General features: G+C 41.7%; 1 protein-coding gene across 1 annotated transcript in view; it reads right to left on the bottom strand.

Moving 5' to 3' along the window:
* LOC126399812 (glutamate receptor ionotropic, NMDA 2C-like) overlaps nt 1-26,212 on the bottom strand; it is an 89,597-nt gene that overhangs the window by 26,015 nt on the left and 37,370 nt on the right. The window contains exons 5-9 of the mRNA XM_050060088.1: nt 24,845-25,033; nt 22,669-23,009; nt 22,105-22,219; nt 15,165-15,376; nt 2,954-3,122 (exon numbers count right to left, since the gene is read on the bottom strand). Of these exons, the coding sequence (XP_049916045.1) occupies nt 2,954-3,122; nt 15,165-15,376; nt 22,105-22,219; nt 22,669-23,009; nt 24,845-25,033 (1,026 nt within the window). The remainder of the gene's footprint in view (nt 1-2,953; nt 3,123-15,164; nt 15,377-22,104; nt 22,220-22,668; nt 23,010-24,844; nt 25,034-26,212) is intronic.

The following is a 26,212-nucleotide window of genomic DNA, read 5'->3' as shown; positions in this document are numbered from 1 at the left end:
CCTTCCAGCCCTATGGAGCGTTTTAGGTTACACTGAAGCATCAAGCTGTGAAAGAGCCACATATTTCCCTCAGGAGTTGGTGGAGACCAAAGCAGAGCCAAAAGGGAGTGAATGTTGGACTTTGTCAGGTGGCCAGACCCACAGCCTCAGATGATGACTGATAACGTTGCTCCGTGCCTCCTGGATTAGTAAATAAGCAACCGTTTGCTCACACGTTTGCCAAAAAACTTTATGAAGTGATATTATGTCAGTGTTGTGTTTACAGTTTGCTGTGCTGCCCCCAAGAGGCCGTCAATTAATTCAGTTTTAAAGGGGACCTATATGCTCATTCTCATTTTCTGCCATATATACATATGTTACAGTGTTTGATGTTGGTATCAAATGTGGCCAAAATTCAAACAATGTATGTAAAATAATCCCTGAGAGCAAAAACCTCTGGCTTTCCAAATCTCAATCTGTTTCCAGTGTTGTTTTTCGACTTTCAAGACAAACTGACATCAGGTCGCATAGCCTGCTCTCACCGAAAAAAACAGCCACATGGGTCGACTGTGCAAGCAGCTTATTACAAGCAATACTTAGTTATCTTAAGGCAGTGCCCTCTAATGGCCATAGTAGTTACTACAAGAGAGGAAGAAGTCTGGTGACATCATATAAATAGTGGTACATGGGACAAACAAACACAGGACTTTCATCCAGGAGACTGGTCGTGTGTTCGTGCCCCGAAGTCCAGGTTGACTCCTTTTAAATACAACTAGGGCTGACGAGCAATTAAAAAAATAATCTAATTAATTACATGCTCTGAGAATAATGAATCTAAATTAATCATATACTTCAATTTTTGCTGTATTTTAAACTTTAATTCAAATATATTTTGGCAAATGTGTCGAAGTAAAGCTGCTGGATTTTGCATTATATTGTACCCCTGTCTTTTACCACCAGAACTGGCGTGCAGTCCAATGCAATCCATTTTGCGAGGGAGTTAGCCAGTCAGTCACAGGTAGACTTACCGAGTTAGCATCTGAACTCCTAGCCAAGTGTGGCTTGACGAGGCTGGCTGCTAGCGCTAGCATCAGAGGCTGTGGTAGGTCAGACCTCCGAAATCTCTGCTAAATGCTTTGCGTTGGCTTGAAGTACTCCCCAGGTACGAAAATTCCTCATTTCAGAAATTGCAGAGAACAGTGCTCCTATCAACAGGTCCATCTGGGTGTTATTTAAATGGAAATGTTCCATTCACAGGGCAAACTTTTTTAACGCATTATTTTTTCTGTGATTAACTAATTGAAATTATTCGTTATTATTCATTATTTTGACAGCCCTTATTACAACATAACATAGTATGCTAGTATGTGTAGCAAACTAGTGATGTCTGTCATGTGACTGACATCATGCTACATTAGTAACAAAAGTACTTATTTAAAGCCAAACCAGGATGTTTTTGTAAACTGACCTACCTAGTTTTGCTGCTTTAACATAGCCGTGAAGTTTTATAGACTAATGCGACCATTTTATAATGTTAAGGACTTTGTTTAAAACTGCGACCCTTAGGACAGAAATATATACGTCGTTTTAAGGAAGTTGGTGGAAATCTACTTATTCTGTCATTTAGTTATGAGAGAGTGTTGGCTCATGATAGATTTCTTTATATGGTCATCTGCTCCAGGCATATTACTGCAAGTGTTTACACTACATAGCCTACACTGCTACATGTAGCTACGTGCTATAATCAAGAAAACATATAATCTTGGTCGCGTATGTTGTCAATTTCTCAATGATTTCAGATTATATTACTGCTGGAACATGTCCGATTGTGTTTAGAGGCTTTTATTGGTGATTTTCAACGGGGGAAAGTGCTATTCTCCGTCACAGTGATTCCCCGGCTGTAAGTACACTGCTACATGTAGCTACATGCTAACGTCAAGGAAACATGTAATCTTGGTCGTTGATGTTGTAAATTTTGTGCCAATTTTGGATCATATTCCTGCTTGAACGTGTTGGGTTGTATAGATTTGGTTTAGAGACTTTTATTGGTGATTTTTGACAACAGAAAGTGCCGCTATACACAGTCATTCGCTGCCTGCAAGTACACTGCTACATGTAGCTACATGCTAAAATCAGGGAAACATGTAATCTTGGTTGCCGATGTTGTTAATTTCTCCTTCATTTTGGATCATATTCTTGCTTGAACATGTAAAGTTGTGAGGATTTTGGTTTAGAGGCATTTAATGGTGATTTTTAACAGGAGAAAGAGTCGTCACAGTCGTTGGCCCCTCTGCGCAGAGAGTGCAGATGCAGAAGTCCTAGAAACGCAAACATATCAGGAGTAGACTGGGCTTTTTTCAGGAGGGGGGCCTTGAGAGACAGGGGTAAAACAGAGGGTTTTAAAGAGAGGCTGAATACAGATGTTCCAGCACAGACTGTATAGGGAAAATAATGTGTTTTTTGACCATTAAAGCATTTAAACGTGTTCTAGTAGAGACCTTATATACAGGTATGAACCTAAAAATGAACATACGTAATAGGTCCCCTTCAAAATAATGTCTTACTTTTGATGTGTGACCTTTGACTTCATGATGCTCTATTCGTGGCTACAGTCCGTATCTTTTAAAAATTGTATTCTTTTATTTCCCAAATCATATATCTTTTTTTTATTCTTACTTATTCTTGACCTCAAAATGTTTATTTTGTTTAAATAAACTGCAGTGTACCTTAAACTAAGGTCAACATTTACTGCTGTTTTTAGTGAGATCTAGCACGCTACATTTACCTCTAATGCAATTAGGGCAAGTCATAGCCCAGAGCTGTATTTATTTTCGTTAGATCTGTGGATGAACATTTTAAAACACCTTGATCTAATTAATTGTCTGTCGAAGCCACCAGGCGACTCAGCCCAGCTACGCCAGCTGCTGCACTCAGGGATTTATCCTTCTTTAAATAACTCAGCCCTCAGTCTCACCTCCCCAATCATGCCGTTCCAAGTCCCACGGACCAGCTTGCCATGTTTCCCGTTGGTGACCAGGTAGAGGTCGTAGGAGAACTTGATAGTGCGGGACAGTTTCTTCAGGATGTCTATGCAGAAGCCCTTACAGCACAGTTTGGTGTAGGACTCAGAGTGGCCGATAATACTGAAAGAGGGATCAGAAAATGCAGAGTCACACATACAGTCAAATACAGATTTGCTTTTAACGTCTTGTGATCAAAAGCACCCTCTCTGGCAGCTGGGACTATCTTTAGCTCCGCTGACCAAAGCTGTTGTTTTTGCTTTGTCTCAGAGAGTGAGTACTAAATAGTCGTGGGCTCTCATGCTGACAGTGACCATCGTCTACGGCGGCGAAGTGAAGGGCAGGCGATGGTCGGTTCATTAGCTAAAATCAATGTCTGTTAACAAGGTGTCAATGGAGATGAAGGAGATGCCGAAAAATTGCAAACACACACACAGAGGCAGTGTGACAGAGCCAGCAGTGGGTGGTTGAGTGACTGTGATGGCCTCTAATCAAAGGCCATTAAGGTGTGTAGCATGTGAGAGACACTCACTTCCTGTCTGTGGCCTCGCTACTTAATGGGGCGTAAAAGAAGAGAACAGAAGGACAGGAAATGGTGAAAAAATAACAGAAAGGCATTAAAAGCAACAATGAAAGTTAAAAGCAGATAGACTGACGAACTTCCAGAAAAAAAGGTAGAAGAAAGTGTATGCGTGATTAAGATAACCTCAGCATCTCAATGAGTCAGCACGAGAGCCGGAGAGCGATGAAAAAAGAGCATGTGAGTGAATAAATGAGTGAGGCGCTGAATGAGAAAGAGTCAAGCGAGTAATTAACATTCAAGTTGATTATTTTCAACAGCGTAAGAGTTCATTTCAGACAAATTTTAAGTGTTTTTGAAAGGCTCGCTTCTTTCACAGGAGTCAATAGCTCTGATAAACGCTGCGTTAATTAATTGCTGCAGGAGCTGGCCACCTGTCGTCATTATACACACTCCACTAACAACACACACACACACACACACACACACACGTAAACACACCTAAATTGGGCCGTCTCTCTGTCACACACAAACACATGTAGTACAGTATCCTTGGAGGATTAGCAGCAGTTGTGTTGTGTTGTGTGTGTTCCTCATAAAATGCCCAGAAACTGGTGCAGCGTGGAGGGGAGCACCATGAGGGAGTTAGACCTGGGAGAGCGGAGGATTCTCAGGTGAACAGCAGACAGGAAACACACGGCAAACAACCAGACGTGGCCTGACAGGGCGGCGGCTTCAGTTTGGAGGGAAAGGAGGGCAAGAGGAAAGGAGGACAGATGGAGGAGGAGGAAGAAGAGGAGGGGGATAATTGAAATAACCACCACTGTGATCACGTAAGAATGACGAGGGAAAGTTGATGTCCTACAGTCAATGTAAACGGGGACACTGTCATGTTGAATTCCTGTTGCTGCAAAGATGCCAGCAAACTATTGTCCAAAAAAATAATTTTATGCTCGTAGCATGACAATTTATCTTAATCACACCAAAGGGAGCACGCCATTAAAAAGAGCCCCAGAGTCAGACCAGAAGGACACAACTGCTGAATCCAAATGTTCCGGACTTGCAGACTCGCAGACTCTGTCTGTGAGCACTGAGGGCCGTCCAAATCCACTATTTATCCAGTCCACGTGGGGGCCTGAAGCGGACTATCTGCAGACTTCCAGAGAGTCTGCTTGGGGTGCAGGCTTCACCAGACATCATTGATTTAATTACCCACAATTCATAGCAATACAAACCTGAAAGTGTAGTTTTACCAAGTGGCAACTAAAAAAAACAAAACAAGCTTTTTATGATTGGGAAAAAAATTACTTTATTAAAATGTAACTTGAAACATGTAGGCCAGAAATATTATTCAACCATCATGTATCATGATACAGAAATATGTAGAAGCACAGGCTATAGATGTTCAAAATGCATTGCAGCCTACCCTATAGGCCGATGACCTGTAGATGACACCAAGTTGAAGTTGACTGGTTTGTCTAGCATTGTGGCATGACACAGCAGTTTCCAGGCTAAAATAAAAAGAGCTGCCGGGGGGGACTCGATTAGACAATCACCACCACGGGCAGGACTAAAGCAGCTGTCAAGCTGTTGTCAAGCAGTGCGCTGAAACTGGTGAGGAGTAAAAATCAATGTAGACTTAAAATGACATTAGATTCAGGTGGATACGTGGGTCTCTAGTAATAGGTTAGAGACAATCGACTCCCACTCCACCAAGGATATCAGTAACTGTGGACACAATGTCAGACTAATGATTCAAACGCAGTGTAACTAGTTGACAGTTCTGTCTGACATCAGGCAATAAAAGCTGTGCAGTGTGACGGACAATATGTAAAGACAACAAAAGGTCTTCCAATGTAATACTGAATTAATTTAGTCATAGTCTCGTGCTTATTACAAACATTTCTGGACATCATTTTGTTTACTTAAAAAAAACTCCAAGACCAAGACCACCTCTACTTCTTGAAGAGGTGGTCTCAGTCCGGTTACAAATGAACTCTGGTGCAGTTCGTTTGTTCCGACCTGGATGTGAACCAACTGCAGTCACATGACACATTGTTTGGGTTAAACATGAGCATGTTACAGTCCTGGAGGATTATTAATGTGCACCTCCTCCTGTACTGCCTTAATATGCACATTCAGCACATCCAATGCATCAAAACATTGTTTTCTAGTTGGAGCCGCGCCTCGTTTTCAAACTGTATGGTTTGACTAAAATGAACAATGACAGCAATATAGTCCACGATGAGCAGCGCTAAAATCAACCTGCGTAGTTGTCCCTCCATTGTGACATTAGAAAGTGTCACATTTATCTTGCAAGTGTACTCTTCTTCAACGTTTGCTTTACTTCCTGGATTTTTCCCACATGGAAATTCTGACCAATCAAGAGCAGTTTTCTCACACTAGGCATTTGATCTGGTCCGCTTGTAAATGCTGCTGTGAGAACACGAACCAACTCTAGGCAATAATACAACTTTAGAACAAAATTAGTCCCTGATTCAGACCAAAGCGAGACAACTCTAGGTCTGAAAGCACCCTTAGTCATAGTCCGGTACTTTTTCAAACATATCTGTATTTAAATGTGTGTAGCCAACCCTGTGGGTGTTTTTATATTTCACAGTACAATAAATCAGTCAAATCAAAAATCACACGGTATAGCCGGCAGCCGACGTATTTCATCTGTAACACTTAATACCTGCCATTTTTTTTTAAAATGTTAACCGTGATCTTCCTAACTAACCAAGTGTTTTAGTTCTCTAGCCAAACCCTAACCATTTTTCCACATCCTCCAAATCATTCACTTTGACAACAGGTTTGGAACAAGACATGTGTCCAAATACTTTTGGCAGTATAATAAGTTTAATTTACAATGATGTGAAACCGAGAAAAAAATCTGAGAACCAGCAAATATGGGTAATTTCTGCTGGATAAATTACATAAACAATTAGTCAATTAACAAAATTCTTGGCACTTTACTGTCACAAATCAGATCATCAACTAATTTAGCATCTGGTCACTGCATATTGTGCCACAATAAAAACATACAACATCACACAGCCAGGGTATTTAAATCAGGATTTTTAGAGCGGGATTCCTGCTCTTAATCGGTGCAGAGAGGTAGGCTCAGCTTTCTGGCAAAGGAGGCCGTCATCTGTCCAAAGAAAGGATTTTTAATGAGCAAGACAAAAAGTTCTAATCACGCTAAACATCTGCTCTGCGGGGAAACAGACCACACAGCGAGATTAACTGATTTATATAGCAGCAGCGCTCGCTCTCCCCCTCTCTTTCCTTCTCCCTGTTTGTTGGTCAACGTCCAAATGGGACATGCCAGCCTGAGAGGAATGGTGAAAGAGAAACAGAAAGAGGGTAGGATGGGATAACATTGTCCCATGCTATGACAGATGTCCCCATGTTGGACAGATAAATCTTCTTTACTGGCAATCAATGTGCCATCGCGCCCAACAACAGCCGCTACATATCTCTCTCTATAATTAATGTGCCAGCCATGGTCAGATCTGCAATCTGCATAACCAATACATACCCACGCACACACGCATACACACACACATACATGTGGAGTCACTGAAGTGAACATGAACATGGCATTTACAAGCCTGATAGTTTGTTTTCAGTTGTTCAGGTGATTAAAATTGATCAATCTGTGCACATTAATCATATAATAAATGTCTATTAATGCGACATATGTTATGCCAGTACATGTGAGGCTTGCTGTGTAGAGGGTAACACACAATCAATAACATTACATCCTGCATCAACACTAAAATGATCTGAGCCTGATTCTGACCTGATTTTTGGGCTGCAAGACTCATTTTAGAGTTGGACCAAATTTCAGCTTCATCAGGCGTTGTTTGCCGTGCAGTGTGTAAGGAAGAACGAAGATCGATCGAAGTCCGATCAACTACTCCCCACTGGCCATCGAACGTTATTATGAATTTCTCATGTGACAAACTTTGGTCAGATATCGTAAATTGTTAATGGTAAATGGTAAATGGACCTGCACTTGTACAGCGCCTTTCTAGTCAAAGCGTTTTTTACACTACAAGTCACATTCACTCATTAACACACTGGTGGCCAAGGCTACCATACAAGGTGCCACCTGCTACTCAGTTTTTAACACACTGACACACCGATGGAACAGCCATCGCCAGCAATTTGGGGTTCAGTATCTTGCTCAAGGATACCCAAGGATGCAGACTGGAGGATCTGGGGATCGACCCTTCATCCTCCAATCAGTAGCCACAGCCACCCACAAGTCAGGGTCTCGTACAGTTAAAGCAGAGCCTTGAAGTCGATTACTCAAGGTGTACAACAGTGAATAACCAGCTTGTTTGTTGGTGATGCTAACTTGTTTGGACTTTTTTGGGACCTCTGTCTCTACGTTATGTGAACTGTACCCATACTAGTAAATAAACTTCTACCTGCCCGCAGCCCTGGAGCTTTTAAACGAATATTTATTGGCAACTATCAATAGCCAGAATGGTCCATAGGGCCTGACAGACCTTTCACTGTCTATTTTACATGTACAGTGTGGTGTAGTGGAGAGTATACCCATCTCTTTTTCCCTCTTCTACCCACCTGCCAGCTGAAATGTTATTGGAGTATAGCCTCCCATCTACCTAGTAGTACATTCACCTCATTTACAACCACTGCGCCACTGAGTGTGAGAACTCAGGTTTTGGACTGACGATCTGACCGTATAGTCTGAGCACATACATCGCAGAAGATGTAAAGGGAAAGCCACTCGTACAATGGGAGTTGAAGTTAGACAACATTTTGGGCTCAAATCGTTCGGTGTATGCCGAGCTTAAAGGTCCAGTGTGTAGGATTTAGGGGGATGTATCGGCAGAAATGGAATATAATGTTTTCTTTAGTGTATAATCACGTGAAAATAAGAATCGTTTTGATTTTGTTACCTTAGAATGAGCCATTTATATCTACATAGGGAGCAGGTCCTCGTCCACAGAGATTGATTAAACAGCATGACTGTTACACAGGTGAGCCTTGGGATGGTCACAATAAAAAGCCACTCTGAAATGTGCACTTTTAGATTTTTTTTCCACATGAAGAATGGGAGCAAAACTAAAAGTGTTGCGTTTTATCTTTGTTCAGTGTATTTACTGTGTTTTGTTTGACCAAGTGAGGCAGTGGCCACACGTTGTCTTCAGGATTCTGGCTGTAAAACTGTTATGGTTCCACTCTTGTGTAAGCTTCCTGCTGCCATTAAACGACATAGCAGCATAAATACATAGCAACATGATCGATACCAAGCAGAGAGAAATTCCTCCATCGAGAATTCAGTTAGAAATAACAAAACTCCAGGGTGCAGAGAGGAGCTGCAGCATGTGCAGGTGAGCTCTTAAATAAATTACCGGATCAGTGCAAAGAGATGTGGTGGGGGCAGGGTTGTGAAAGTTCACACTTCACAAAGGCTCAACGTTCAGTTCACAGATATTTAAATAAACGACTTCATATTCATAGTTCACATCTTCTAATTTTGAACTAGTTCACATTCATTTGTTCTGTTTTTATTCCTACAATTTGTTGCAAATGTTCTGATCTGGCCAGCAGACACAATTTGCCTAAAAATGTGAGATTTCTTTCCACTGGATTCTGCACTGATTTGTTTATATAACTCCTTCAAATATTCATATGATCTGGCTTCACAGTACCGATAGCTGCGTTGTCTTAATTACCAGTGGCACCAGCCATGCAGGTGCCAGAGTGTTTGCCTCCTGTTAAAATGAGTAGCACCGTCCTCCGAACGTTTGGCTAGGATTTAGGTAGGGGGAATACAAACCAACGGGGAAACAGTCTTTGAGAATGCCGGCATGCCGTAAATCCTCGGGTGCTGTCAAACAAAGTATGTAACTTTCGTGTTCGTTAGTTGCAAACGGATAAGCTCAGTACACCACCAACCAAAAACATGAGCACACACGCTCTTTTATCGTGTTCATGCACAACACTGGGTTGGTGCAGCATTAAAAATTCAAGGCACATTTCAAGTTTTGTCTGTTCTCATCCCCAGGCTGTCAAATACCAACACTCTGTCACACCCCTCTGCGTGTGATATTGATGCCAAAGACACCCTTTAGCGTCTTTATGAGATGCACTGGGTTTTCAACTAACTACAGTGCAAATCCAATCACAGCAATACTTGACGCTGAGATCACAGATGTGGAATAAAAAGCAAGAAAATCAGCTTTAGGTCAGAAGGGAGGGATCAAACAAAACCAGACTTTCACCAAGAGATCGCAGATGTGTCGTGCGAAACAAAAGTCAACGTTTTAACATAACGGCGCACTGCATCACTCACGATATATTTATACTTACGTAACAAATGTACTTATTTGAACATAAAATATGATCTTTTTCTTAAACCTAGCCACTTGATTTTGTTGCTTAAACCTACACGTTACAATGTATTTCAGCTGTGTGTCACATAGCGATGCTAAAGGGAGCCCTGTGCTTCTCTATAAGACGCAGAGGGTTGTGTAACAGCATCACTATTTGAGGACCTGGGAATAAGGACGGGTTGGATTCCTACATCTCTTGATATGTCCTCTGCTCACAGTTACACATGTTTAGTAGATCCCTGGAAGAAGCACTTTTCCTCTGGTGTGCTGTATGTTCACATACCAGAAAGCAGCTGGAGAAGTGATTGCATGAATTGATTTTATTCTGAACCTGTTTTTTTACAGCCCATATTTCAAACTGTTGGTTGAGGAAACAAATCTCAGTTTCTCACTCGTAGTAAGTGATTGTCCACAGAAAATGCAACATGAAAGCTTTTAGAAACCATAGTCTGGTCTCAATGGATGTCTAAAAGAACCTTAAAATATGCACACACATTCTAAAGAAACCCATAAAAAGACTTTGTAATCAAGAATTAGCATTTCATTTCCTGATGATGACGAACAAAGAAAACCACTTGAAATTATTCATTAACACTATCCTGGCAGATTGAAGGAGGAATGACAGTGACATGTCTGTGATCAGAAACGCGTGCCACCTCTGACTGATTATTCCAACATTATTGACGAACAGCAGGTTTTATGCATCACACTTTGTCTCAAATGTCATTTGCAAAGAAATTACTTTTAAATGCAAATGAGAGACTGCAGACAGAGAGATCCCGAGGTGTTACTGGGTGTGCACTTCTCAGGAGTCCAGGTAAAAGTTACTGATGAAAAAGAATCAGTTATGAAATTCAATAAAGAGAGAAACCCATCTGAATAAATAAAGTCAGGAGCTAATATCACATGCACACCCTAGGTTCACGCCCAAAATACATATTTTTCTTCTTACCTGTAGTGCTATTTATCAGTCTAGATTGTTTTGATGTGAGTTGCCGAGTGTTGGCGATATCAGCTGTAGAGATGTCTGCCTTCTCTCCAATATAATGGAACTTGACGGCACTGGGCTTGTGGTGCTCAAAGTGCCCAAAAAATTACATAACCTGGTGACTTAAGATCATCCACAAACATTGTTGCGAGCAATTTTCTGCAGGAACTATTTTCTTTCTGCTGAACGACACCTGCCGACCAAATCACTGGGCAGAAGTGCATCTACTGCCAGCTCACTATGCATCACTGAGCTATAGCTGACATTACAGCTCAGCGAGGAGGACGCCATTATTGTTTACATCTAGCGCATGTCATGAGCAGAAGCCTATCGTCCATGGGTAGACGATAGGCTTCTGCGCAGGAAACAGCCGGCCAACAGGTTTTCACGCCCAACACATCAAATATGGCAGCTTGAGCAATGGCTGTCAGTGTCTGATTCTGACACACAAGGGAGCCTGTAGCGGTTTTATGAGACGTATCGGGCATTCATTGTAAATCCATATGAGTCAATGACGTAGTATAAAAAGCAAAGAAATCCAAGTAGGGTGGGAGGTAGGGGTAGTGAATGGGTCAAACAAACACTGGACTTTCACTCAGGAGACTGGTGTTTGTGTTCCGTGTTAGACGTTGAGTTTTGTCACGTAGGTAACGCCACATCACGTGACATGCTCGTTAACTTACTTAAGCTACATAACAAACGTAGTTAATTATCTTTTGTCTAAACCTAACCAAGTAGTTTTGGTGCCTAAACCTAAAATCCTTCCCGTGAACACAGACATTGATTTTAAAAAGACACTATGTATGGCACAAGCGGAAATTCATGACATTCTGAGTGTCCAAAATCGACGCTGGAGGAGCACCTAGAGCATTATACTTTGAAGCGTATGGCCATTGCTCAAGCTGTCATATTTAGTTAGTTTGGAGTTAGAACATGTTGGCCAACAGTATCACCGTGCTGAAGGAGGAGTACATCTACTCATGGACAAGAGACTTGTGCTCCTTACAGCACAAAAGGTAAACATCAATGGCGTCCCCTCAACTGAGCTAACGTTAGCTATCTCAGTAATGCTAGGAGAGCTAGCAGTAGATGCACTCTTGCTTCTGCGTGGTGATGGCAGTTAGCGGGTGTAGTTTGAGAAAGAGAAAATAGTTCCTTTAGGAAATGGCTCACAACAACGTCTGTGGATTATCTTGAGTAATCGGTTCATTTTCGTTGGAAAGAGACATTGCTGTTGAGTTTTAAAATGTATTTTTTTGGTGCTTTGTGCTCAAAAGGTAAGAAGAAAAATATGCATGTTTGATTTTGGGGTGAATTGTCCCTTTATAACACCCATCAATCTGAAACAAGGAGACTGAGACATCAGACCCCAAAAGGCCAGAGATCTTTATGACAACTGAGTTGAAATTTCCAGAAAAAGCCAGTAAGTGGATGTTTTAGTTTCCTTGTCAAATCTGAAACAGTTTGCTACGGCATATAAATAAGAGAGACAAGCTTGGCTTTGAGTGTTTTAGTCACACTTTGAGCTCCCATTTTTCATCTCAAAGAACATTCACTATTGATTTTAGCCGGATTTCAGAAAGACTGTCACAGATTTGAAATGAGAATCACGTTTACCGATAGCTGTTGTAAAATATATTATGTGATTTGTGAGACAGCTCCTGTTGTCATTGTGGAAACAATAAAGCTAAAGTGGTTGACACTACTTTAACAACAGAGTGCAATTAAATTTATGACACACTTGTACCTGTATTGTATGTGGCGGTTTGAACATAATGAAGACATTGTGTATTCCTGACGAGCACCAGTTGCAGGTAGTCAGAGGTAATAGCTGTTTAATGGCTGTTTTCTGCCATGCTGCAATCTGTGTTTGACACCAGAGGTGTGTTTTTGAAGTGCTTAGACACTCAGCACACACAATTACTCTGTGTTTAATGAAGTGTGGAGGTTCACAGTGTCTACTCAGAACTAAACTGGGGCAGAGCAACAGAGAGGGAGGGTGCAGATGTCTGCGTGTAGGACTGGGTATCATTTGAAATGTTTAAATGTCTGTGTTGACATGTTCCCTAAGTTATGGTACTCATACTGAAATGTTACTTTACTTTCAGAATTCTAATATATATTTCTCTTACATATAGGGCTGCCCCCTAATAGTCAACCAAACATCAGTCGATCAAATATTAGTTGTTAAGACGCAGCATGTGTATGGCCCCTAATTTCCAGGGCTGGTACCTGCGGTTATTCCACAGGCTAGTTGATAACATGTCGGGCAGGAAATCCAAAGTGTGGGATCATTTTGAGAAGGTGAAGGACGAACCCAAGGTGATATGTAAACTCATCTTCATTGGTCGACTACAAACATGACGTATCATCTGCAACATGGAAGTAGCTACATGCCCATTAGCCCACAGCGTCATAGTATAGTATCGAGAGAAAGGGCTGCATCTGGCAGCTGTTCAACGACCACAATGTAACAAGATGGGGCAATCATGCAACGCCACTGTACGTCCATTAAAAACTGGTTCTTGTTGCCACAGACAGGCTGGAGTTGTGTAAGTGTCTAAAGGTTATTTTTATTTGTAGGCAAAGCAGAAGCTTTCTAAACAAAGAATAAACCATGGAGCTTGACAGTTCATTCTTGACCTTAAAATCAACAGTGAGCAAAACAATCTGAAGTCAAGGTCCGATTACGCACCTGTTTTGGAGCTTTTGGACTAAATGGACCTTGAGCTTTGTTGTTGTTTTTTCATCTGCTGTTTCCAAAGTCAAGGATAAACCAGTAAACTCAATTTTTTAGTCAATATGGACGAGGGGATGCTCAGAAAAAACTGAATCTACTGTGTGATTCAGTCAAAAGCTTCAGTATGAGATGGTAAGGCCTTTGTTTGTTTTTACGCTATCCAAGCCAAAAGTTCAGAATTGTGAGAAAAACATGGTGAAATCTTTGGCCATTTGAGATTGTACTTTGAGACACATCCATACAAAACTCTGACAATGTAACTACCACTGTGATCCATGTCTACAAACCAACCAATCAGAGCACAACATGACACACAATACACTGGAAATCGAGCGTAATGCTGCTGCAACAAACACATTCACCTAAAACTCACTTTACAAAACTCAAGAGGCCATGTTGCCCTCTCTTCCCACAGCCAAGACCAGCTTTGGAATATCATCTTTGTCTGATGAGTTCAAAACTCAAAACATTTGTGGCATAAGAAAAAATTAAGCATGCAACAACATCATGTTGTATGACATCTAACAAATTAGTGCCCCAAGAATGACATAACCTACTTAAAGTAAAGTTACATAGGTTAGGTTTAGGAAAAGAAACATGGTGAAGCCATACCTTAAAATAACTCAAAGTCCCCATGGTTTCACACGAGACACAAACACCAGTCTCCTGAGGGAAAGTCCTGTGTTTGTTTGACACATCCACCACCTCAACCTGCCTCTGTACTTCGACTTTCGATCTGTATACAACTTCTTTACTGTCTTCAGCTCATTGTTCATGTGATCGCAGCCTTCCCTGATTACGTAGGTTGTATACAAACATGGGATATATACAATTTGTGCATTGCTTTTCAGAGGCAAACGTACAAACAGTGCATGGGAACAGCATGATCATATCAGCATTTCTAAGAGAGACAGAGTTCAGGTTATGTGTACGTGAGCTGAGTTTCTCATTAGCAGGAGAAGGGGATGGTGAATGGCGTGACAACTAGGCAAGACAGCCGCAGACCACTGTCCGAGATCGACAAACAACAAAATCAAGTATTTTTCAACCAGAGGCCGGGACATTTCCAGCCGTGTTTGTAGCAACCAAACTGAGTATTTTAAGCCAAAACGTGATGTTCTCCTAACCCTACCTAAGTGGTTTTTGTGCCTAAACCTAACCACACGTTAACCACAGAGTTGTCACAACATACACTTGAAAACCGAAATATAAAGATTCAACATATCTGCTCCATATGAAACATACTGTAACATATCCATGATTTGCAGAAATGTACAAAGCCAGTATTTATTTGGCAACTAATTTGCTCAAGTAGACCTCGAGTTTAAATCGGTTAATTAGCCAATAATTAAACGAGATAACAAACCTGACCAACATTCAAAACCAGTTTTGGGTCCTTGAAAGTTTTCCATACCCCCAAAAGTATTGGGAGGAGAGGTTCAACACCAAGCCCTATCTGTGTCTGCATGTCTGTGTTAATGTGCCAGTCCTATGTATGCTCACATCTACATGTCTGTGTATGTGTTAGCGTGGCTGCATGTACCCGTCTGTGAGATTGGACTGGCGCCTGCAGGGAACCGTGTTGCGGACACATGTGCCGGTGCCCGGGTCCACGTTCTCCACCATGACGAAGGGATGCTCCTCCAGCGTGGCCACGGTCAGGTGACGGTCATCGGAAACCTGCTCCAGGAAGCTGCCGTATCGAGGCCAGACCGGGTAGCGAACCTGAATGATCCCTCGAGCGTACGTACCCACCTGGAGAGGCAGGGTGAGAGACAGAAAACTCATCGTTAGCATGCACATGAGTTTGAATCTCAGCTTCGATCAGCCCCTTCTCTCTTCACCTGTCTTGTGTCTCCCTGCTTCACAGGATGAATGCTCTTTTTTAATTTTAAAAAGGGAAATTTGCATGTGCTGACCTGGAGGAAGAGGATTAGAAGATGAAAGAAGAGTTCATTAATGTATGAACGAGGAGACTTTAAAGTGTTTGAGTAAGACATTTTGGGGGGAAAAAAAGCAGAATATAAAACAAAGAGCAAACCAACTGCATCACATAAATAATACATCCCAGCATGTGTTGCCTTCAATCTGTGTTCATTTTCTTGACTGATTATTCAATTATTAATTTTCTATTTTCAACTGAGTAAACAAATTGAAATGTCACTGTTCATAAATGGGAACCGTTCAAATGATCAGTGGTTTTTATTATCTGTCTCTTTATGTCTTTTTGTGTGTAAATAAATAGTTTGGATTTTTGGAAGTGGGGCTAAATGAGATACTTATCCATAGTCAATGTATTACATGCAGTAGGTGGCAGCTGGCCTGCTCCCAGTTTAGGGAAGCACCACAGAAGCTCAGCAATGTACTGCTGTGGTTTGGGTTGAGCAGAAAAATGTACTTTAGCCATTTAAAAAAGGCCTACCTGTAAAAATCAATATCAGTCTAAGTGGCTGCTATACTGAGAATATTTTCACAGCTTTACCTTGCTGTTAATTTTTACTCCCAATATTTAGACTCGTTGACAATGACGTCATACTGTTACCCACGGCAACAACAAGCATGGCTTAAAGGTCCGTGTACTTCACGGCCATTCGTTTCGAAATAATAAATTGAAACACAGAAAACCAACCATTATCCATTTTTTGTTTTGAAATGACCAAACGAAAAAGGAAAAAAACGATCTGTCTCCCGTTTTTCATTTGATAATAAAGAAAAGATAAAGGGAAAACGAATCGTTATCCATTATCCGTTATCCGATTTAATTTGGGAATTTAAATAAAACCTGTGAGAAACTCCTTTCTCTATTTTTTGTTCGTTTCTTCTCTGTGACCAGTAAGTTGCATTCATGTGGTGTCGGAATAATCGGGAAAATGACTTTCCGGCTGGGAAAATACGCATGAACGCCCACTCATGTCAGAAAAACAACTCTGAGATAATTTTGGAACAGGAGTTGCCGACTTGACGGAAATTGACGTCACTTTCACAGAAAACTGGCGGACGAAAAGGAACGTTTGGTCCATGGTGATAAAACTTTTAATTAATTCACGTATTGCATATCATTTTTTGCGGACATGTAATGTGTAATGTGGTATGCCGTTAGTTGCTGTCTATGTAGAGTGACCTAGATTAGTTAGAAAAGTTATTTATTAGCATAACATGTCAGATAAAGCAATATTCTAGTAGTTATAGGAAATGTACATGCTCTGTATGTACATTTCATAGACCACATGAACGCAACTTACTGGTCACAGAGAAGAAACGAACAAAAAATAGAGAAAGGAGTTTCCCACAGGGTTTTTTTAAATTCCCAAATTAAATCAGATAACGGATAATGGATAATGATTTGTTTTCCCTTTTTCTTTTCTTTATTATCAAATAAAAAACGGAAGACGGATCGTTTTTTTCCTTTTTCGTTTGGTCATTTCAAAACAAAAAACGGGAAATGGTTGGTTTTCCGTGTTTCAATTTGTTATTTCGAAACGAAAAACGAATGGCCACAAAGTACACGGACTCTGAAAGCGAAAGTATTATAGACTCCGCAGTGGTTCCAGAAAGAGGAGCAGCTTCAACATCCTGAATGTTTTATGAACAGCCCCGGACTTCTCAGACTCTTTTAGTGACTTACCGCTCAGAGTGAACTCATTCAGCGGCTCCTCTGGCAGCAGCACAGCGTCTCTCCCTCTCCTCTCTCGCCGAGTCGGTGTCGCCAAGTGATTTTGTCATAAACCTTTTGTAATGTAAACCTACGTGACGCTCATAACTCTGAAATCTTTTGAAAAGTGAAGTTTCATTTCACTCAGATTGCGACTTTCTGACCTGAACAGCTGATCTGCAGTGTGATACAGTACATGGCACAGTTAGGCTTTTGCACAGGAATATGGAAGTTGTAAGGTTGAGAAGATGTACTCACAAAAGAAAGGGCTGTCTCACGGCAAGGTATTGCAGTGAAAATGTTTAAGTATAGCATCCACTTACACATTTTGCTGCTAAGCCCCATTCAGAGCGATGCATTTCTGAGCTTCTGGGGTGCTGGTCCCGTCTGTCTCTCCAAACAGGAGGCATGCTGACGATATACTACTGTATATGATACACCAACTATGAGTAAGCATCTCATAAAGCCCCACTTCAAAAGTTCAGAATAATCTCTTTAAAATATTTGCTGCTTCTTTAATAATGGAAAGAGTATTGGTGCTAATAAAGCTCACTGAACTGACTGGAGCTGACAAACAGATACGCTGACAGACAAAGAGATAATGTAGTGAGTTAACGATTGGGAAAAAAAAAAAAAGCAACAGATTGAGTTTTTCACTGTCACTGGGAGCCACTTTGGACCAGAACTGCTGTATAATGTCACATCAGACAATGAATAATCCCATCGATGTCGGCGCTAAACTCAGTGCAACCCTCTGTGTGAGAGCCAGGACTGTTTGTCATATCAACCCAACCTAATGAGCCGTACTGAGCTCAGCCAGCGCCGACTCACTGCATGTGAAACTCGCTCCCTCACAGCTTTAATGAGACCTCTTTTTCATACCAGCCCTTGATTTGTTCTCCTGCTCGCTCATACTAGCGCTCTTCCTTCGTCATACATGGGTGATTTACAAATCCGCATGAAGGTACAGTGTGATGTGCGAGACGGTGATTTGTTTCTCCGCACCATCTGTGAATGACAGAATCGCAGAGATGCCAGTTGTGATGATCAGTCATTTCAATCTGTCTTTTATGGGATGTCTCATCCACTCATGGGGCATCTTATGCTGAAGCTCTGTCATTCTCACACAGTTGGGAAGGTGCCAAACTCTTATTGATTATTGGACGCTGGGTTTAAACACAGTATGAGGGTCTTGGAATGTGTCCAATACTTCATGTTAGAAATCAAATTAAATGCATTATTAAACGTATATTTTTTAAACCTGTTCCCAGGGCAGCCCATTTTAAAATAACGCAGCACTCTACATGAAGTATACAGCTCCTTCTGTTCTTTTAATGGACGTCACACAAATGTTATATAACATTTATAGACCTTCGCTTGATTTACTGAAATTCATGTTTTTTAAATAAATTTTTCTCATTGCTCCTGACAGAGTCATCCAGTCATGGTCTCGTCAGACCTCTGCAGCGAACAGCATGAACCACTCTTCTTCTCTGTCCACTACACTGGCTCCCTGTTGCTGCTCACATCCAGCTCAAAACTCTGATGTTGGCCTACAGGGCAGTGAAGTGACCCATTAATCAGAGGAGCATGTGTTCGCACATCTCAGTCAAGGCTCTTTTCAGTGGTGGAATGAGCTCCCCGCTGAAGTCAGAACAGCAGAGTCACAGCCCGTCTCCCCCCAGAGCTGAAAACCCCATCTTTTCAGACTACATCTCAACATCTCTATGCACTTTAACCCTAGCACAAAACCTGCTTTTAGTTACGTGTTTAAAAGGGATGCATTCACAATTTTGGATGATATCTGTTTCCAAACTAGTTTGCACACAGCAATTGTGAGTCGCTTTGTACACAGATGTGTTACATTTGCATATTATTACAACGCTCTGGTTAATGTCTGGTTAGTTTAGGCACTACAACCATTTGCTTATAGTTCAGAAAAGATCATGTTTTGGCTTAAAATACCTGGTTTTGCCTGCACAATCATTGCAGGGAGAGAAGCTGTGTCTCAGTCAAGGACAACCTTTTCATGCCACTATCCTGGCAGGAAACTCATTCAGTAACATTACAAGTAAACGTTTCACCTTAAAAGTCTCCAGCAGTTGGCCCAGTGAATTAAGTTATTTTTTCTCAGACTCCAGCTGCTGTGAGAGGCAGCAAAACATCCTTTCATTTTATACAGTTTACTAATAAAACTCTCACTCTAAACCAATCAGACTGTAGTGTTCACAGCTCCACCTTTTAGTACCAGATCTGTGTGCTAGGTACCCCAACAGAGGGGGGACCAAAATGGGGACAGTACGGAATGCTTCAGGTGGAAAAGTGGTGATGAGAAGAACAGAAAAGAGTAAAGAGAGGAGAAGCCGAGCAGAGAAAAGGGGTGTTCCCTGCCCAGAATGTCACCCAGCAGCACCCTTCAAACAATGATAATGAATAACATCATGTTAAACTGTCAGGGTGTCACAGTGGAAGACTTGAAATGAGCAAGTACACCAGAACCCGTCGTCATTACGGATGAGATGCGTGACAAGAAGAGGAGGGGAAGAACAAGAAGCGAGAGATCAGGTTGTACCGAGGACAGAGTGAAAGGGACTCACAGAGTTCAGACACACTCACCATGTCTTGTCGTGCTGAACACACCTGAACATGAGGACAGACGGATGAAGTGTTGCCTGCTCAAGTGCGGCATTAAGATCTACACACACATATACAAACCAAGACACCACTTCAGCACAATTACATGTCTATGTTCATACACACACGCATACATACACACCAGCCAGGAGGTGACATTGATAAAGTAGGTTGGTCTTTTCCAGGCCAGAAATAAATGAGTTCAACTGTAGCTGTGAGATTACGTTCGGGTCTCTCTGTTTAGTCGCACTTTTTCAATACACCCTCAGGCTTTGAAAAGTGTATGTGTGTGTGTGTGTGTGTGTAAAAGGGAGAGAAAATACTCAAGAAAATTGCAAGGCACGGTGACGCTGAAACCAGAGTTGAGAGAAGGAAATGGCTTCAGCAGGAAACAAACAGACGCACAGCATTATTGATCTGAAAACACGCCTACACTTGTACCTTCAAATACCATCTGTCTGCGCTGTTCAGAGTATTCCAGGAGTTATTTCGTGATCAATTGTTTAGGATTAGATTTTTATCCACTTTCCCTCAACCAGCCGTCTAGTTTCCCCCTTTTCTAAAAATGCATCTTGACGTCTCCGATGCAACAGGCGTGAACTTGTTGCATCCAGACAGAATATAAATGCAGGTCAGAGGGTTTTCTAACCGTGGGACGCAGAGCCAGAGAAGTGAGGCAAAGGTGCATGCTGGTGTTCTAGAAACAACAGGAAGATATTGTTTTGTAGCCGGCCCTGCTGATTTGGCCCGTTGGCCGACACGTTCGGCACAGTTGGAGCTGCAGCAGTGGGTGTGACACGCAGCTTACAGAGGCAATTAAGACACATAAAGACCCTCAGCGCCAAAAAGTCATGATTTGCATAAAAAATTCTCCTTGTCTGAGTCATAACTCAGTGATACACACATATTTTTAGATTCAGTGTGACTTGCATTTTAAGATTATCATTATCTTTGATGTCTCTCACAATTAAAGTCCATGAATCCGAAAAAAAGATGCACATTAAAGCTGCAGAACTCGCTTGAGAATCATCACGTTTTTAAGATTATTTCAGTATCAGAGTAATCCGGTGACAGGTGTTTGTACATCACTGTACACAGGAACGGAACTGCTAATGGGTAATTCAGCAAACATTTAAAGGAATACTTCATCCCCCAAATGGTCAATGCTAACCACTGCAACACCATGCCGCCGTCATTTGTTTATCAATTCCTTACCCTGTCTTACGTTGAATACTTTAAGTAAATGTTTTTTCTTGTATGCCTCTCGTGAACGAAGAATCCAAAAACTGAGAAAAATCTTGATGAATTGAAGTCATGCCTTTAATCGATAGGACAGTTAAGCATGAAGGGGGGGGGGAGTGACATGCAGCAAAGGGCCACAGGCTGGAGTCGAACCCGAAAGGGCTGTCTGTTTGTGAAGTACTGAGCACAAGACTGGAAAAATGAGACTTACTGTAGATTATACTGCAGGGGTTACTTTATTTAATTCTTTATTCAGGATCCCCATTTATTGTTACCGCAGTAACGACTAGCCTTCCTGGGGTCCACATATAACACAGAAGCAAGACAAGACATCAACTGCACGAGTTGTAAGAGTTTGTAAAGAGATGTTTTGATATAGTTTTGCTGTGTTAAACGTTGGACCCCTATAACTTCAATTCATCAAATATTTCCCCATATTTTTGGATTCTTCGTTCACCAGAGGCATGCGAGAAAAACAAAGTTTTCTACGCGAATTAAACATAACACAGGCTAAGTAACTGATACACAAATGGTCATTTAGGGAGTTTAGTATTCCTTTAAATGTACGCCAAAATAATTATTATGTTTACAATGCACAAACAACTGTCGCTGGATTACTCTGATACAGTATACTCAGGCAAGTTCTAAAGTTTTAATAAGCGTCTTTTTTAGTGATCTCTAAATGAATTTATGGACTTTAACTGAGACAGACATCTGATGTAATGACCTCAATATTTGCCCTTTTATATACAAGAACAACAACAACACATATAAAGCTAGAGATCGAAAAACCAAGACTAAATGCCAAAAGCTGTAGGGTGGTTTCTCTTTAACCTGTTGCCCTAAAACTAACCTGAACCCTACAAATAAAAGTTTCTTTATGGGCACGTAACGGGGCTGACATCAATTGTTCCTGCGCCACAGTGCCAGCATGTTTAGTGATGTTGTCCCGTACCTTGTCCCAGAGTCTCTCTCGGTCCAGAGCGATGATGACCAAGGCAGGGTTGGAGAGGAAGCCTTGGCTGTTGAATGACAGATCTCTCCTTTCCCACGTCACATTCAGCATGTGCCTGCAACCCACAGGAAGTCATGCAAAGTATGTAGCGTGCAATCAAGGGCTTTGATTCTACATCACTTGAGTATTTGCATATTCATTTACAGATAAACACACACAATGATAACCTCCTACTTAAACCTAAAGCTCCCCTGGAGGGTTTAATCTAACGCGGGAGTCTGGAAGTAGCTCATTAGGGGGTGAGAGAAGGAGCTGATTGGTGGAGGGCAGAGTGTTCCTGCGGAGTGACATCGCTGTCTGTCTGTTAAGGTATACATCTTTGACAGACTGGGGCTGTGAATACTGAATCCAGGTCACTTTGAAATTCAGAACATGTGAGAAAGAGGCGCAACATGCTTTCACTTCACGCTGTGTATCTGAAGCTGAAGTTCTTCTGTCCATGCATCAGGAGTTTTTTATCTGGAACTGATTCAAGTTGTGTTTACTGACAGAAGTGTGACTCACCTGAACAGAGTGTTGTTGTCTGAGTGTTTAGCCAGTTTGGTGCAGTCGCCATGTCCCTCAGGAATAAACCCGTACTGCTTCTTGAAGCTCTCGGCCCCTTTAGCTACGATGGCGACGCCCTCCCTCACCCTCTGCCGCAAGCTCTTCCTCCACTGCTCCGTGATCACACCAATAACACCGACGGGGAAGCTGACAGGTGGAGGGCTGTCGGGGTTGCCCACAGCCTGACTGGGGAGGATCCAGATGTAGCCTGGCCCCAGCAGACCCACCTCAGCTGCCTGACTAAACAGGTACTGCGCCTCCTCGTAGGAGCAATACGCCAGCAGGACCCGGGAGTCCACCTGCAGATAGGAAAGAAGTCTGTTAGAGAGAAAACAGTCTCAACATGCAGCACTGCTGTAGGTCATCAAGAGCCTGTAGCACCAGCTGTTCCTCAAACTTCAGCCTGGTTAGAAATAAAGTAGAGATTTTAGATTCACTAAATGAAAGCAAAAGCAAAAATTAAAACATTTCATTACACACTGCACAAAGTTCTTACACAGACATCAGTTTTTACTTAAAAGACAAGTGAGTAGGATTTAGAGGGACCAACTGACAGAAATGGAATATACACTCACCGGCCACTTTATTAGGTACACCAGTTCAATTGCTCTTTAACACAAATAGCTAATCAGCCAGTCACTTGTCAGCAACTCATGTAGACATGCTGAAGACGACCTGCTGAAGTTCAAACTGAGCATCAAACTGAGCATCAGGAACTCAAATAACCACTGGTTCCAACCAAGGTCTGCAGAAGACCATCTCTGAAGCAACAACACGTCCAACCTTGAAGCAGATGGGCTACAGCAGCAGAAGACCACACCAGGTGCCACTCCTGTCAGCTAACAACAGGAAACTGAGGCTACAGTTCACACAGGCTCACCAAAACTGGACAATAGAAGATTGGAAAAACGTTGCCTGGTCTGATGAGTCTGGATTTCTGCTGCCACATTCAGATGGTAGGGTCAGAATTTGGTGTAAACAACATGAAAGCATGGATCCATCCTGCCTTGTATCAACGGTTCAGGCTGCTGGTGGTGGTGTAATGGTGTGGGGGATATTTTCTTGGCACACTTTGGGCCCCTTAGTACCAACTGAGCATGGTTTAAACACCACAGCCTACCTGAGTATTGTTGCTGACCGTGTCCATCCCTTTATGACCACAGTGTACCCATCTTCTGATGGCTACTTCCAGCAGGATAACGCACCATGTCACAAAGCTCAAATCATCTCAAACTGGTTTCTTGAACATGACAATGAGTTCACTGTACTCCAATGGCCTCCACAGTCACCAGATCTCAGTCCAATAGAGCACCTTTGGGATGTGGTGGAACTGGAGATTCTCATCATGGATGTGCAGCCGACAAATCTGCAGCAACTGTGTGATGTCATCATGTCAATATTGACCAAAATCTCTGAGGAATGTTTCCAGCACCTTGTTGGATCTGTGCCACAACAGCTTCTATAACGTGTGTTACCACTCTTATCGCGACATAAGACAATAAAATAAGAAAAAAAAGACAGGTAGCTTTCCTGATACTGTCTACTTTTCTCTTTTTTTTTGATAATCGGTCGTCTTTGCTGCTGCTTCGTTGAAATTTGCTCCATACAATAAAGCGATCCATTGTCGCATTCACAGCTTTCTCCTTTTAATTGTTATCATCCCTCACACTGGCTGCCAATCAGGGCTTTTGATGTGTCACATTTATAATTCCCACACTTGAACGGCGACAAATTGGTTCCCTGTGAAGGTTTTTTTTAAATTGAATTGAATTAAATTACATTTTTTAGGTATAGTTTGCCTCTTTATTAGGAAATGGGTGCACACAATATACTGATAGTCAATTAAAAATGTATTTATAACTTTTGTATAGGCCCACTTAAATACTGCAATAATAATGTGTGGTTATCACAGAATCCCATTTCACACCTGGTTTGGCATCATAGCACACCATTTGAGAACCACTGCTCCATAAAGGTATACATATAAGAAAGTCTTACCTACATATAAAAAGTATTGACGGTAAAGTTTAATATATTGTTTAGCACCCTAAAACTGAAATACAGGCAGAGGGCAGAGACTCTGCAGATAAATACACCGCCACACATCAGTCTGGATTCTCAACTCTCATCCTACCTGCTGCAGCATACGTTTGGTTTTCACATCATTGGCCCCAACAGACATTTCCAGAGACAGGATATCCTGTAGATTCCACAGGAAATAGGAGGTATCTGTGTAGGACTGAACTATATCCACAAAGGTGTCGTAGCCCGGCAGCATGCTGGTGATCACCGCAAACTCGCCCCAGTCATACTCCTCCATGAGCTGTAAACAGGGACGGAAAGAAATTAAGTGAAATAAGTGAAATCATAATAGCTAAAATAAAATGTGGGATTAAGAATCATTGCAAATGATTGACCAAATTGTGACCGACTGATGATGAGAACATCAGCACTGTCATGTCTGTACGTTAGCTTGAGTCAGTAGGTCGTTAGCTAAGTTTAGCTTAGCATAAAGACCAGAAACAGGAAGTTGTTGTTTTCTCACATCTGTTTTTGTATGGAAAAAAGAACTACAACATGTTAATTATTGTTGCTGGTGGGCAGATTTTAATGTAGACTAATGGTGTCCCACACACTAACAATGTCCCATACACATGCCCTTTTTTTGCTGATAGCCGAATATATACTCACAGGCCATGGATAAAATTTATGTGTGTTTCATCTTTAGTTCCCCCTCCCTTTTCCCCAAGAAAGCATGAGATCTCCACGCCATTTGCTCCTGTGAAATTTCAGTAAGTTTGCTCGCTTGAGAGGAGAGATGATTAAAGCAGCGAAAGCATACGTTTCGATTTAATTTAGGCTTCTCACAGTACTGTAGTCTACAGGAAATGATTATTATGTTATCAAGAGTTGTTAAATGTATTACGTTTTGTTGAATAACTGCTCTAAAATTGGCCTTTTTAACATCAATGCTTGGCAATGACTGCTTGGCAGCACTCTCAGGGTATTTTCAAATTTAGTCCTTTTTAAATGAACCAAACTCAGTCCTCTTAAAGTGTACCAGAAAGTGGACCAACAGAAAAGGGACTCCGTTCTTTATTTGTTCAACTTCAGCCCTGATGGGGCCTCAGTCCTCTTTCCGTTCACACTATAGCCTGTATATAATACCAGTCCATACCCATTGGTAGCTTTGTCACCTTCTACCTATGCCAATCCTCAATGCCTATGTGCAGTTTCACATAGATTGACCACGTCAGTGAGCAGAAAAACGTGGGACAGACAGAATGACTGACTGACAGAATGACACACTGACGGTTTCCATGATTATGTACAGCATACCATACCATGACTTAGTCATACCAAAAATTAGAAAAAACAAAAACATTGGTCCACAGGGGGAGCCACAGCGATCGGTCACATTTTAGCCATTTTAAGCATTTGTCTGTTGTTATAGCGCCACCCAGTTGCCAATTAGAGTTAAATTTCTCCAGTCACCTTGAGG

Source organism: Epinephelus moara, chromosome 13 (genome assembly GCF_006386435.1).
Source record: "Epinephelus moara isolate mb chromosome 13, YSFRI_EMoa_1.0, whole genome shotgun sequence".
Taxonomy (NCBI): domain Eukaryota; kingdom Metazoa; phylum Chordata; class Actinopteri; order Perciformes; family Serranidae; genus Epinephelus; species Epinephelus moara.
The sequence above is the reverse complement of the archived record's forward strand: the minus strand, read 5'-3'. Positions and strand labels throughout refer to the sequence as shown.